At 31.9% G+C, this 13,948-nt stretch overlaps 1 protein-coding gene across 2 annotated transcripts in view; it reads left to right on the forward strand.

Moving 5' to 3' along the window:
- The window catches only part of LOC143042137 (sodium- and chloride-dependent glycine transporter 2-like), a 52,783-nt gene extending 41,300 nt beyond the window's left edge, over positions 1-11,483 (forward strand). The window contains exons 13-14 of one of the 2 annotated variants that reach the window (XM_076214391.1): positions 9,355-9,522; positions 10,604-11,483. In XM_076214391.1, coding sequence (XP_076070506.1) covers positions 9,355-9,522; positions 10,604-10,747 — 312 coding nt within the window. In that variant the 3' untranslated portion in view covers positions 10,748-11,483. The remainder of the gene's footprint in view (positions 1-9,354; positions 9,523-10,603) is intronic. The other variant, XM_076214392.1, reaches the window with a different exon arrangement.
- The last annotated feature ends 2,465 nt before the right edge of the window (positions 11,484-13,948 follow it).

Genomic DNA, 13,948 nt, shown 5'->3' on the forward strand with positions numbered 1-13,948 from the left:
ATCGGCGCAAATGAAAAGATGAAATTGGCGCAAATGAAAGAATGAACATTTTCAATATCGGCGCAAATGTCATACGCCCGTGTCACCCTATTCAGTGCTAATTATTCAAATTATAGTAAAGATAACATTAAAACAAGAAATGGTTAATACAAAAAATATTTTAAGATTTTCAACCGGGGGTGGGGGAGGGGGGCTCGCCTAAACCCCCTAAATCCGCTAATGATGTGGGAGAACTAAATAATTTAGTTAACTTAATCATATGACCCGTTCTACCATTATTAAGAGACGCTAAAGAACGGAAATGTATGATTTTAAGATTTTGAAATAAATGAAATTGGTGTCACAAATGGTATGTCTGCCTGTATTTAAAATATTTTATAAATAGATATAATGCTCATATACATAATTATTAACGGTTATTTTACTTCGCTTATTTATAGCATTTAACAAATAACTTCGTATTCTTATTTTCGGCATCAAATAAAAATAATGGAATAAATATATTTTAAAAGACAAGGAAAGTGATTTAAAAAATATATACAACAAAAATAATCGAAAGGAGATGTGGTATGGCTGTCAATGAAACACCTATCCACAAAAGTTAAAAATGAAGAAGATGTCAGAAATAAATAGGTCATATTTACAGTCTAAAACATCGAAGGGACTAAACATCAACCTATACATATTTATACTTGTAATGCATTTGTATATAAACATCGAATCAGAAATATGTTCCTTTCCTAAACATGTTTAAAAACATTGCTGTGATAGTTATCAAAAGTACCAGGATTATAATTTAGTACGCCAGACGCGCGTTTCGTCTACACAAGACTCATCAGTGACGCTCAAATCGAAATATTGATAAAGGGCATGATAGTTCCTGACATTAGAAACATTAATGAAGTATTGGCAACTGGACGTTAAGCAACCAAATATCAATCCTCACTTTTCCGTGAAGTGTTCACAATTATTTGTCTTTTCAAAATTAAAAGGATGAAAAATTCCCAAACTGGAAAGAGTTGAAAATACTTTATTACTTTAGAAGTAAAAAAAATATAGCAGACAGAATAAATACGGCAGAAACAAACAAATGAAAAAAAAGAGAACAATTTGAAATACCATATACATGTTTAATCAGTATACTAGCAGATTATTCACGGGCCAAGGTTGAGCGAACATGAATTGCTACCGATCATGCTAAAGGTGACAATGAACTTTTTGAGGCACGTGTCGAGAAAACATTAGAAAAGATATAATTTAAAATTATGAAAGGAGTAGGTCCGGTAAGGACCGATTTTGGCCTGAAATTTCAGATTCATCTGACGAAAGATTTTGACCACTTTTGAAACACTTAAGTGTCTATTTTATTTGATTCTATTAGTGTATGTGGAAGATTTTCACTGATTTTGTCATTAAAAACTGAGACTACTATAACACATGTTATAGTAGTCTCAGTTAAAAACGATCCGATTCAAGCTCAAATATGAAAAATCCTCCAAATATGCCGGAAAATGTCACTTTTTAGATGGTTTTTGCCATTTAGCATGACTTTATGGTGCTAGTACCCGATATATGTGCCATGTATTGTCAAAAAAGCCCACATTTATGTAGCAGAAGCATTCTACTGTCCAAAAAATAGCTAAAAGTTTACTTTTAACAATTATGTAAAACTGCTATATTTTGGGGCCAAAAAGGTGTCTTACCGGACCTTCTCCTTTTACAAAGTCTATTTCTATATGCCATATCCTTTGTGACAGTTGTATCATTCCATCGGCAGGTCCTCAGTGCACATTTTTGTTCTTAGTGCACTAAGGAGGTCCTTTGCGGTGTTTCTACGGACCCCATATATTTGAAGCTGTTCAAAATTCTGTACATTATAGGTACGTGTATCAGATCGGACAATAATTGTCATATATATAAAAAGAATTACTGTATAAGTTATCTAGTATGAAATATGTCCACTGGACCGACCGTGCAAGTGCTATATATATTATATCATGTATATAGCCAGTCAATATAAAAAAAAAATTTGTGGTATGATTGCCAATGAGACAACTATCCACAAAAGACCAAAATGACACAAACATTCACAACTATAGGTCACACAAGGTCGTTAAAAACTTCCATTTGTTGTTGTCCACTGAAAATAAGCTCATAAAAACACGAATCCCCGTTTACTCAATTCCACCTTTATTTGTTAATATTTCTTTATCTTTTTCTTTTGATTTTATCATATCTTTTTTGTGAAATATTTTGTGTGGTCGAACATGAAATTGCCTCCGATGCTACAAAGAAAATTTGTTTAATGTCATCTGTTGCAATATATGCTAAGTACTACACGTGGACAGGATATTCCCCAGAAAATAAGTTATACACACCCCGATATGATCCGATATAACCCCGAGGGTACACGCTACTGTCCTATGGAAAATTACTGGGTCACCTGTAAGATGGTAATCAGCCATGCAACTAATTAGGTTACTGACCATGTCACTTCAATTTAAAAAAGTTTATCGTTAGATATCAAAATGATAAATTCATTTTAATTAAAAATTTAAGAACTAAAGGATCATTAAAATGCAGTGAAATAATTCAACCAAATCGTATAAAGATTATATACATATTTTTTTTTTATCTATGCCGGAAAGAATTGAAAAACTGTATTTATAATTTTTAATTTGTTTTATAGAAATCTGTGTAGGTCTCATGAAATGGAACTCACGCATGCCTAATTAAGATTTATAAATTTATTGAAAAATATAACAAAAATTTAGTTTTGATAATAAATTAAAGTTACCTTTCCGCGCTGTAATTTATTTGATATGACATGAATCAAGGAATTTTTGTTGAGGGATTTATGGGTTTTTCCATACAACGTATAAAAAAAAGAAGTGTATGTTATTAGTATTTCACATGCCTTGTTTTCGCCTTGAAGCTCATTATTTAGAGTGTTTCAGACAAGATGATGAAAATAACGTGCAAGCTACTTTTTTCGATCATCGTGAAGAGACAATTTTAATTCCCATTCCTCCATGCACTCTACCCCTGTTGAATTGTATATTTATAATTCCTCGTGCTTTTGATTAGCTCCCCTTCGTGGTTACCGTTATGCCAACAAATACCCAGGGCTTGATTTACATGTAAAATCATGGGCGGATCCAGCCATGATAAAGGGAGTTCCAACTACATGTCTCCATTAAATAAGGGGTGTCGTTGCCGCTGGGTTTCTGTTACCCCACCCTTTTCATATAATTTAGATTTCAAAAGTGTATACCTTATTCATATATTGTGTAGGTTAAATGTTATCTTTTCCCATATTGTTTGCGTTTTGATTGGTGTGTAATGCAACAGTGCAATACCTAAGTGTCAAAAGATAGGTTACCTTTTCACGCTATGCCTTAAAGGTTTGCCTGTACTCGGAGTAAATTTTGAAGTGAAAATACGGCCATTTTAGTCATAGGGTCCACATGAACCTTAAGCGTGAAAAGGTAACCTATTCCAACGGAACGTCCTATCACCTTGTATATAGGAACTTGAGAGGATTCCCGAGATTATCATTTATGCAATGATTGCTCACAAAAAGCTAGGGGAGTCCAACCCCGGATTCCATCCCCTTCGACCCGCCACAGACTACAGATATAATTGATAATTGTTATTTAAAAGTCATATACTATAGCCACTATATAGTACTGAGGTCAGTACTAGAACCGAACACCAGTTTTGGGATATATATACATACACCACATCTTCTTATGTCTATATAGCTGATTTACCGTAAATAACTGCGAGAAAATGAATAATACACAAGTTGATAATTGTCTCTTCTCTGCTAATTTTAATGTGCATGCAATATTCACTCTGATTTACTTGTGAGACCACCGACAGTCACACTAATAATAATTACCTACAAAATAATATGTGCTCCTTTACTGGGAAGAACATTTCGGATCCGATCAATTTATTGGTTCCATTCCCCCATTCTACACTTCTCCTTAGGAAAAATGCCTTGCAATGCGTCATAATTATCTGGACTACTAACTTACTTCCATATAACTTCGAAAACAGACAATAATCTATTTCACTGGATGAGATTGGGCTCACGGATTTTTTAATGGATTGGTAATTTTTATTTATAGCACAAGTTTACAAAGCAAGATTTAAATCACATTTTCACCCTACAACTGTACAAATCAAATATAGGTCCTTATGCTATTTTTTGACTATTTGCGGATCTATGGTCTATAAATCTTTGTTCCCAGTCACCCCAAGTTTGATTTAAATTAGTCAAGTATATCTACTCTATTAGGTCTCTAGTTTGGATAGTGTATAACTTGCAAATTAAAATCATACTCCTCCCAAATTTATTTCTTTAAATATTATGGATGAAATAGCAAGTAAGGGATGAAATTAAATTGGATGAAATGTGGCATTTTTTTTTGGATAAAGTAGTATGTCTGATGTTGTCAAACTTAATTATAGATCCTTAAGGGGCGGATCCAGTCATTTTAAAAAGGGGTGGGGGTGGGATTTTAACCCAAGACAAAAGGGGAAAGGGGTGCGGGTGTCCAACTACATGTCCACATTCAAATGCATTGATAATCCAAAAAAAGGGGGGTTCCAATCCCTTGAACCCCCCTCTGGATCCGTGCCTTTAAAAATAAAATTATCCTTATTTTGAGTTAAAGCTTATAGATTTTTCTATAATGCTTCTCAGGGGCGGATCTAGCCATTTTAAAAGGGGGTCCCAACCAAGAGTAAAGAGGGGTTCCAACTATATCTCCCATTGAAATGCATTGTTCGGTAAAAGAAAAGGATTCCAACCCTAGAATCTATGGTCAGGTTGTTGTCTCTTTGACACATTCCCTTTTTCCATTCTCAATTTTATCATGTAGTCGTCGTTGTCCCAGGACATTTAGTTTTCGCTTAATTACTTGAGAACAAGTTAATAGAAATCTATGAAATTCAAACACAAGGTTTGTGACCAGAGTTTTTGTTCAGAGTTTAGGAATTACATGAATTAGGGACCAAAAGGGGCCTATATTAAACTTTGTTTGATTTTATAGAAAATTGAATTATTGGAGTTCTTTGATATGCCAAATCTTACTGTGTATTTAGATTCCTAGATTTTTGGTCCTGTTTAAATTGGTCTACCTTAAGGTCCAAAGGGTCCAAAATTAAACTTATGTTGATTTTAACAATATTTAAATTCTTGGTGTTCAGAATAATATGCTGAATCTGAATATTTACTTAGATTTTTTTATTATGGGCCCAAATTTCAAGTTGGTCCAATTCGGGGTCCAAAATTTTACTTTGTTTGATTTCAACAAAAATTGATTATATGGGGCTCTTTGATATGCTCAATCTAACCATTCATTAAGATTTTTGATATTTTGGCCCATTATCAAATTGGTCCACATTGAGTTTTAAAGGGTCCAAAATTTCACTTTATTTGATTTCATAAAAAAAATGAATTATTGGGGTTCTTTGATCATGTTGATATGCTGCATCTAACCATGTATTGAGATTTTGAATATTGGACCATTTTAGAGGTTAATTGTCAATTTAAAATTTTTAAGTACTTGGACCACATTCATTCTGTGTCAGAAACCTATGCTCATATGCATGATGCTGCATCAACTATTGAATCACAATCCAAATTTAAAATTCAGAGTTGTATCGAGCTTGAATGTTGTGTCCATACTTGCCCCAACTGTTCTGGGTTCAACCTGTATGTTTGTATCAAGCTGAGCCATGCATAACATTTTTATTGGTTTATTTATTTATTAATTTGAAATTTTGACGAGTGAGACACATACAGATTATACTGTAAACAATATTTCAGAGTTTAACGTAGTCAAGCGAAACAAATTATAGAAGAATAGTTGAATCATGTCTTTGTTGTCCAATGAAAAATTAGTACGAACACAAAGAAAAAGTATGGGAATGTTTTTTTTTTTTTAAACTATTGACCAGGGGTGAAAGTCTTTGAAAGTCATGACTGGCAAAATGTTTGTGAAATGAAATAGCACAAATATTCCATTCTTTTTAAATATAACTGCATATAAACATGATAAAGAAAAACACAAACTGATGTTTAATAATAGTTTTTACCCTTTTTATGTTTTATAGGACAAGAAATATAGAAAAATAATGAAAAATATAAACAGTTACAATAGAAATGAGCGCAAAACAAGATAAACAGACTACGACAAGGCCTAAATGGTAAGACCACTTCTATATACTGTAAATTCAGATTTTTCAGGGAATGGACAACTTATTGTGATTACAAAAAAAATCTGCATAAAGATCTATATAATTACATGATCATGTGATGATATATATATATATATATATATATATATATATATATATATATATATATATATATATATATATATATATATATGTTTCTGTTATCAAATTATGATTTCTTATTTTTGCGATACTCACCCAGTCACATTATTCGCATTACTAAAAAGTTTCGATAATTTATGAATTACAGTAATAAAAGTAATTGCCTTTGAATGATGACTCATATAAAAATAAGAAAATGTGGTATGGTAAATGAGTGACTTATCCACCAGAGTTCAACACTGTTCAATGAAGCGGATGCAAGAAATTAAAGGCCAATCATGGGCCTGCCTTCAATAATGAGAAAACACTTCCTCTATAGGTCATCCATTAAAGATCTCAACATATAAAGATTTAAACAATCCAATTTAGTTCAACATGTTCAAAGTCAATAACAATTAATAAAAAAAAAACCAGGCCTAATGTAAAATATTGTTTGTTTCTCCAATCCTGACAGACCCTGCAAAAATGGCCCTACTCATAAAATTGTATTGTCAAAACTAAGCCAAATATTATTTTATTCATTTCTGTTTTTCGGGCTTGCCGGATCATCCGATAATATTCAGGCTTTTGGGGAAAAAAAATTATTTCCCTACCTACCTACCCACACCTGGCTTGTCAGAGTAAGGATTAGGGAAACAAACACTATATTAATTTAGGCCTCATGTCTGTGAGCACTCAACCTGACCATAATATAGGACAATGGTTCAAATATTAACACAACATATGAACATTCTATAACAACTATTGCAAGTGCCTCAACTTTAAATATCACTGCAAGGCACTAAACAACGAATATTAAATCTTGGACACAAAGCACTGAAATAAGAGAACTCATAAAAGCATGACAAGTAAGAATATCAAATGAAAGTTTCTCAAAATGTTCATTAAAACATGATAAAATAAGCTTATTTATATTGCTGTATTTTTCTCCATTTATAACATTTTTTTTTTTTTTTTTTGTGTATAGGTCAGATATCTTGGTTTTTATGATCATCAACAGGTCCTGCAGGTCTATACTGAAGAGGAAACTTAATTGTTTATACTTTTCTGCATAATGTGCTAATTGGATTATTAATGTGAAATGAACTCAACTGTGTGTTTTCTGGAAAAAGAAATAGAAAAAATCCTACAAAATTGCTATAAACAAAATGGAGTACTATCAAAGAACACAATTGTGTAAAATGTAACAACCTACATTCATATTCACTGATGGATTATGGAGAAATTAAGAAGAAAAAATAGTATCTTTGTCATGTTTGTTGTCGAAATAAACACCTGCTTTATCCATTCATGTACATGGCTCCATTATATCAAATATACAAAGAAGATGTTTGAAGAATATGTTGCCAAAATTTATTCAACCAATTGAAGGAAGATGTCTTGTGGATGGAATTATTTATGCACTGAACTGTTATATAGGGGTTGAATACACAGCAGCTGAAACAGAAGACAAGTTAATTTGACATGAAAAGTGTTTATTTTATTTAATATGTAAATATGAGCACAATATTAATAACATCACAAATGGTATGATATTCATAGCGTTTTGCTTATTATTGTATTGTCTTAAACATGCTAAACAGTCAGCCTTTTGTTTTTGTATGTTTAATACTCACCATGAAAATTTGTATTACAGTATTAAAGTTTTAATTATCTTTTGTATCAATAATTCAGTCTAGGAGAAAATATATTAACACTGTTTGTACTGTTATCAAATTTCCATAGAGGAAAAACTTTTCCTTAAGGGAAATTTGATGTTCAGAAATTTCCCTAGAGGAAATTTGAAGAACAATGATTTCCTTAGAGGAAATTTGTTGTCTTGAATTTTCCTCCAAGGAAAAGTGTTTGTCAAAAATTTCCTCACAGGAAAAAGTATTTCCTCTAAGGAAAATTTGAAGCTACAAATTTCCTCACAGGAAAAAGTATTTCCTCAAAGGAAAATTTGAAGCTGCAAATTTCCTCAAAGGAAAAAGAATTTCCTCTAAGGAAATAGAATTTCCTCAAAGGAAATAATTATGCAGCAAATTCCCTAAGGGAAATCTTTTTCCCTTGAGGAAAAAACAATTTCCCTTGAGGAAAAATCTTTTTCCTTCAGGGAAATTTGATTTCCCTTGAGGAAAACTACTTTTCCTCTGAGGAAATTGTTGAAAAAAGGGGCATAACTTTTTCAACAGTGGTGCTAGAGCCAAAAAATTTTAGGACAAATATCAGGGAACCAATACCAACCAAGTTATCAACTTTATTTTGACTTAACTTCAAAAATTAAGGTGACAACTTTTGCACTCAGCGGAATTGCAAACTTGTCCCGGAGACTGTTCTTCACATATACTTTCTGTCTAATCACATGACTTTCTTCTGTAACAAGTTAATCAGGAATGAGTAAAGATTTACACTTCTTAAGTTTGAGGGTAAATTCACCATTGGTTAACTAATACAATACACCACGGTCACTTGCATAACATTGGTACGAGAGCATATCTCGAATTCTTAATACGAATTTAACTAACATCTGAGAGGCCTAGGGTTGCATGATAAATAAAAAATGATACTTAAGTTTCCCAATATCTCCTGGTGCAAATATTGAACACTAAATCTGTTATGGCTCAATTGTTAGAAAAATGGTTTTGAAGTATTCATTTTCACTTATAGAGTTGTATATCAACAATATAAATTGACAGATCGATAGAAAGTGTGATTTTGAATGTTTTTATAGGTTTACAATAAAAACATGACAATATTCATATTTTGTCCAGATAAAACGTTATACAACACGTAAATATCAAATAGAAATCTTCGAGTCTACCAAAAAGTGCTGGAAACTGAGAACTTGCGTGTATTTTCTAAGATTGTTCGGAACAAAATTCGAATTTGATTTAAAACTTGTTGAACTATAAAACAAATATTAAATCAATAAAAAATGAAAAAAAGGCACAGATCAAATTTAAATAAAGTACTAACATTTTTTTTTATAATATGAACCGATTGATATGAATTTTTCAGATGATGCTTGTATTTAACATGACACAGATAACACCGGTCTCATATGGTACATATCAATATCCACAATGGTCGATAGCTGTAGGGTGGATTATCGGGATGATATCAGTAATACCTATTCCAATATACATGGTTGTAGACCTATGGGACGCAAATGGCACATTATTACAGGTAATCCCGATAGTTTATGAATGCATTCTTCTAAAATTGTGTTTTAGAATTTTGTTATAGCCTAGTCATCAACGCTCCCTGATATATTTTAGTTCGGGTTTTGGTCTATTTTTTATGGATAATACAGAGATAATTGTTTGTACTATTAAACAGAGTATGGGCAAATTAATAACAATGATAATATTCATTGTACATGTATCGATATCTATAGTGTAATAAATACAGAGCACTTCAAGATCATTGAACATTAATACTGATGTTTTGTAAGGTCTGCGATGATCTGAAAAATAACGACGTTCGTTCTTTTATTATATTTACAGTCTTATATCATTGCAAACATTAATCAGCGATTGCGTTATGTTTAATAAATGATATAAGATGCGGTTCTAGGGAGCTTTGATATGTATTGAGCAATACAAACATGTTTTGTGAATATTGTGACTTTTTGAAACGCTTGTTATTGAATTAGATTATTTCCATAAATGTGCTGACAGAAGATTTTTGTTTGCATGTATTTGATCAGGATCAGGATCAGGAGTTCAATATTTTTATGAGTTTACATTTTCATACGTTTGAATTAATATAGTTAAAGTGGACGCATTATTTACAGTGAATTCTTATAAGCAAATGAACAAATTTGGAAATCACTTGCCTACGTTAAATATTTTCTATCGCTCTTTACGACTACATAATACGTGCATGATCTATTCCAGATTGTTTTGAAAACTTTAATAAATAAAAGAAATCTCGCAGTACCTTAGTTTTCGTGCTGTTTTTCTTTCATTCGTTCCTTTTACTTTTTTATTTGATGGTCGCTGATGTGTCTTTTGTAGAGGAAACTAGAGCATGGCTTATATATGTATTGCAATAATTTTTAGCAAGTATTTCCATGTAATAAAACAAAACAAATGTGTATTACGTTCTAATGTCACTAAACATGTTATAGAATTTGATCATACAAACATTAAATTCGTATATTGTTGATGTTTTGTGTTGATGTTGAAATTTACTGGTATTTACTTATATACGATTGATTGTTCATAAATCATCACATGTTTACATGGACTTTTTATTTTTGTAGCGACTCAAACAACGATTAAAACCAGCTCCTAACTGGGGACCAGCAAATATGGACAACACAGTGTATGATAAATCTTGGCAAACACAGGACAACTTTTCTCCTCATTATACCACACATTCAACTGAAAATCAAACTATGTTGTAAAATATTTGTTTATGCATATAACATGTATTTTATTTGATTTTGTTAGCAGTAGCGCTTTTATTAAATTGATGTTTGAGGAAATCATAGTGTTTTGTTCCAATAGTTTCAAGATTTAACATATTGTCCACGGTAAACGAACTTATATTTCCGCATTACCAAAATGTTTTATGACTTATAAATTCATAAGGGAATAAGACAAAGAAGTGTATATGAAACCAATTTTGGCCCGTTAAGAGATGACATTTAAATTTTATCCGAAGTTGAGCTAAAAGCAGACAATTTGATCAGACCTCTTTTTGTTTTAACACTTACAACGTGAACCTTTATTTAAAAAAAAGAATGATTTCCACTCATTTGCAAAAATATGCAGGATCTGCTCACCATTTATAAACACCTTCTATCAGTTTTTGGTTGGGTTCGTAGTACCCAGTCTATTTTTCAATGTTGTGTTTATGTACTAGACTAGTATTGTTGTACTATTGTCTGTACATGTTGTATACGTTGGTCTTTTTTATTTTGTTACCAAGGCGTTGGCTGTGGCAGAAAAAAATACATTTGTTTCATTTTACTCAACTCTTATGCTACGGTCTTCTTCTAACAACATTAAAGCGAATTGTTGACACAACAGATCACATCAGAAACTTACTGTGTTCTTATTTCTACAGACAAAAGTTATCATTATGATTTCAATTTGTATACATTTTAATCTTTTTCTTTAATAAAGCAATAATTTCTACATTACCAAGCTATGAAGCCCTCGGAAATTTGGATTTGTGTTATCCCCTCTTTTTATTTATTTAATACGGATGTTAAAAATTAAAACACCACCCGGATAAAGGAGATACACATTTAATACTATTAATACAGTATTTTAAAGTAAACAGTGTCGCATTAAGGTGTATTGGAGTGAGGTTTTTAATAGATATTAATAAATTGTAATTTAATGAATCAAATTATGAACATTGCTTAACCGATCAGAAAGCATTTAAAAGGCGAAGAACGGAACAGTTTTTTTTATTGGATTGCTTATACACATGGTAAGGCTGTTTAATACATATTAAGCATTTAACGAATTAAATGTAATGTAAAACAAAAATATTCTGTATCTTATTAACATTTACATTAATATAGGAAAATCTTTATATTTGGGACGTAACTCTATTCTAAACACTATGTATAACCTAATATTTTTTTATTTATTTTTAATGAGACAATTTTTATTGAGCAACAGTGAATAATATGAAACTGAATTTGACACCGTAGCATAATTATGCTCCATTATATATTATTTATTGAGTCACCAAAACAATGTTATCTGTTGAAAACAGCGAGAAGGTACACAGATGTAGGGAACCCTGTTGGTTTCATCCCAATACAATCATACATCAGGTGACAGTTGTTAAACACGGCGCTGAATGGTATTTGAAGTGTGGTATATAGTTCGTATGCAATATTTACACAAGGGCATGTACTCGATTCAATAATATACAAACAATTATGGATATCTACAGTTTTATGAATAAAAGTGTCACAAATAGAAAAGGATTTGATCATGTAACTAGGTTAAGTGTGTGCTTGCAACCACATACACACACGCACACACACACATAATAAACATATCGACTAATCCGCACGCACTCTGAAAAACACCATTTACGTAGAAAATAATAAGTTGCAAATTTCACAAAATCTGTTAAAATATTAATTGAATTTTATACTGCAACTCGGTGTGTTTATTTCCTAAATATGTGAACAGAGATTTTTTTTTTGGTGCAATCTCAAATACATCATTGGACCCTTTTTTTTCAATCACAGATTCATTAAGAGATGATAATACGTGTGACATTTGTGAAACGATTTGAAAAGCTATTAATGTATCAATGTAGGTTGATAGCTTTTCAAATCTTCTTTATTATTATTAGGCTGATTTCATGCAGAAACTTCTTAGGAAGAAAGATAAGAAGTTAGCAATATCCTTTAACTCTACTTTCCGCTATATAGACGGTGTTCTTTCACTAAAAAATTCCAAATTTGGTGACTATGTGGAACGCATCTATCCCATAGAGCTAGAGATAAAGGATACTACAGATACAGTTAAGTCGGCCTCATATCTTGAGTTACATCTAGAAATTGACAATGAGGGTCGGTTGAAAACAAGACTTTACGACAAAAGTGATGATTATGCTTTCCAATTGTGAACTTTCCATTTCTAAGTAGCAACATTTCAGCAGCACCTGCATACGGGGTATATATCTCCCATTCGATACGATATACCCGTGCTTGCATTTCCTATCATGATTTTCTTGACAGAGGGTTGCTGCTCACAAGGAAGCTATTAAACCAAGAGTTCCAAATGGTGAAGTTAAACTCATCCCTTCGTAAATTTTACGGACGCCATCACGAGTTGGTTGACCGTTATGGAATAACCGTTTCACAAATGATATCTGATATGTTCCTTACGTCGTAACTACAATCCCCTCCCCTTTCATGAATGCAACCTACCGAATTAGACTATTTACCGGATTTGTTATCACATAAGCAACACGACGGGTGCCACATGTGGAGCAGGATCTGTTCACCCCTAGTTTTTTGTTGGGTTCGTGTTGTTTATTCTTTAGTTTTCTATGTTGTGTCATGTGTGCTGTTGTTTGTTTGTCTTTTTCATTTTTATCCATGGCGTTGTCAGTTTGTTTTAGGTTTAAACTCAAAGTTTATGAATACGGATTAAACAGTAGGCTATTTATATTAAATATTCAAAACTACGGAATTTACTACTAGATGTATGATAAAGAGAAGTAATATTGTTACAAACCCCACAGCATAATCTTTGTAATTTTCATCGAATGTGTTTTAGTAAATCTTAACGAAAAGTCTAGCGGTCTTTGGACGTCACCTTATTTGTGTGTTTTTCATCTCCCATGGTATTTGTTTCTAGTATTTGTTAGGAAATACCCCGTCACATAGACTTCCCTAATGAAAATTACATCGGCAGAGTACGAAAGCCGAGAAGGATCATTCATAATTCAGAATTAAAAACTCGCAAATCAAGAAAGATAATCCTGTTTTATTGCAGTTGCAATCCAAACACAATAAATATTATCTTAATCTGATCAACTGATCTGATAAATTATGTACCGTAGATTAATAATATAATAGTGTACAGAAAACATTATAACACTTTTTAATGGATATGTGCCGACA

This window comes from Mytilus galloprovincialis, chromosome 8, assembly GCF_965363235.1.
Source record: "Mytilus galloprovincialis chromosome 8, xbMytGall1.hap1.1, whole genome shotgun sequence".
Classification (NCBI taxonomy): Eukaryota; Metazoa; Mollusca; class Bivalvia; order Mytilida; family Mytilidae; genus Mytilus; species Mytilus galloprovincialis.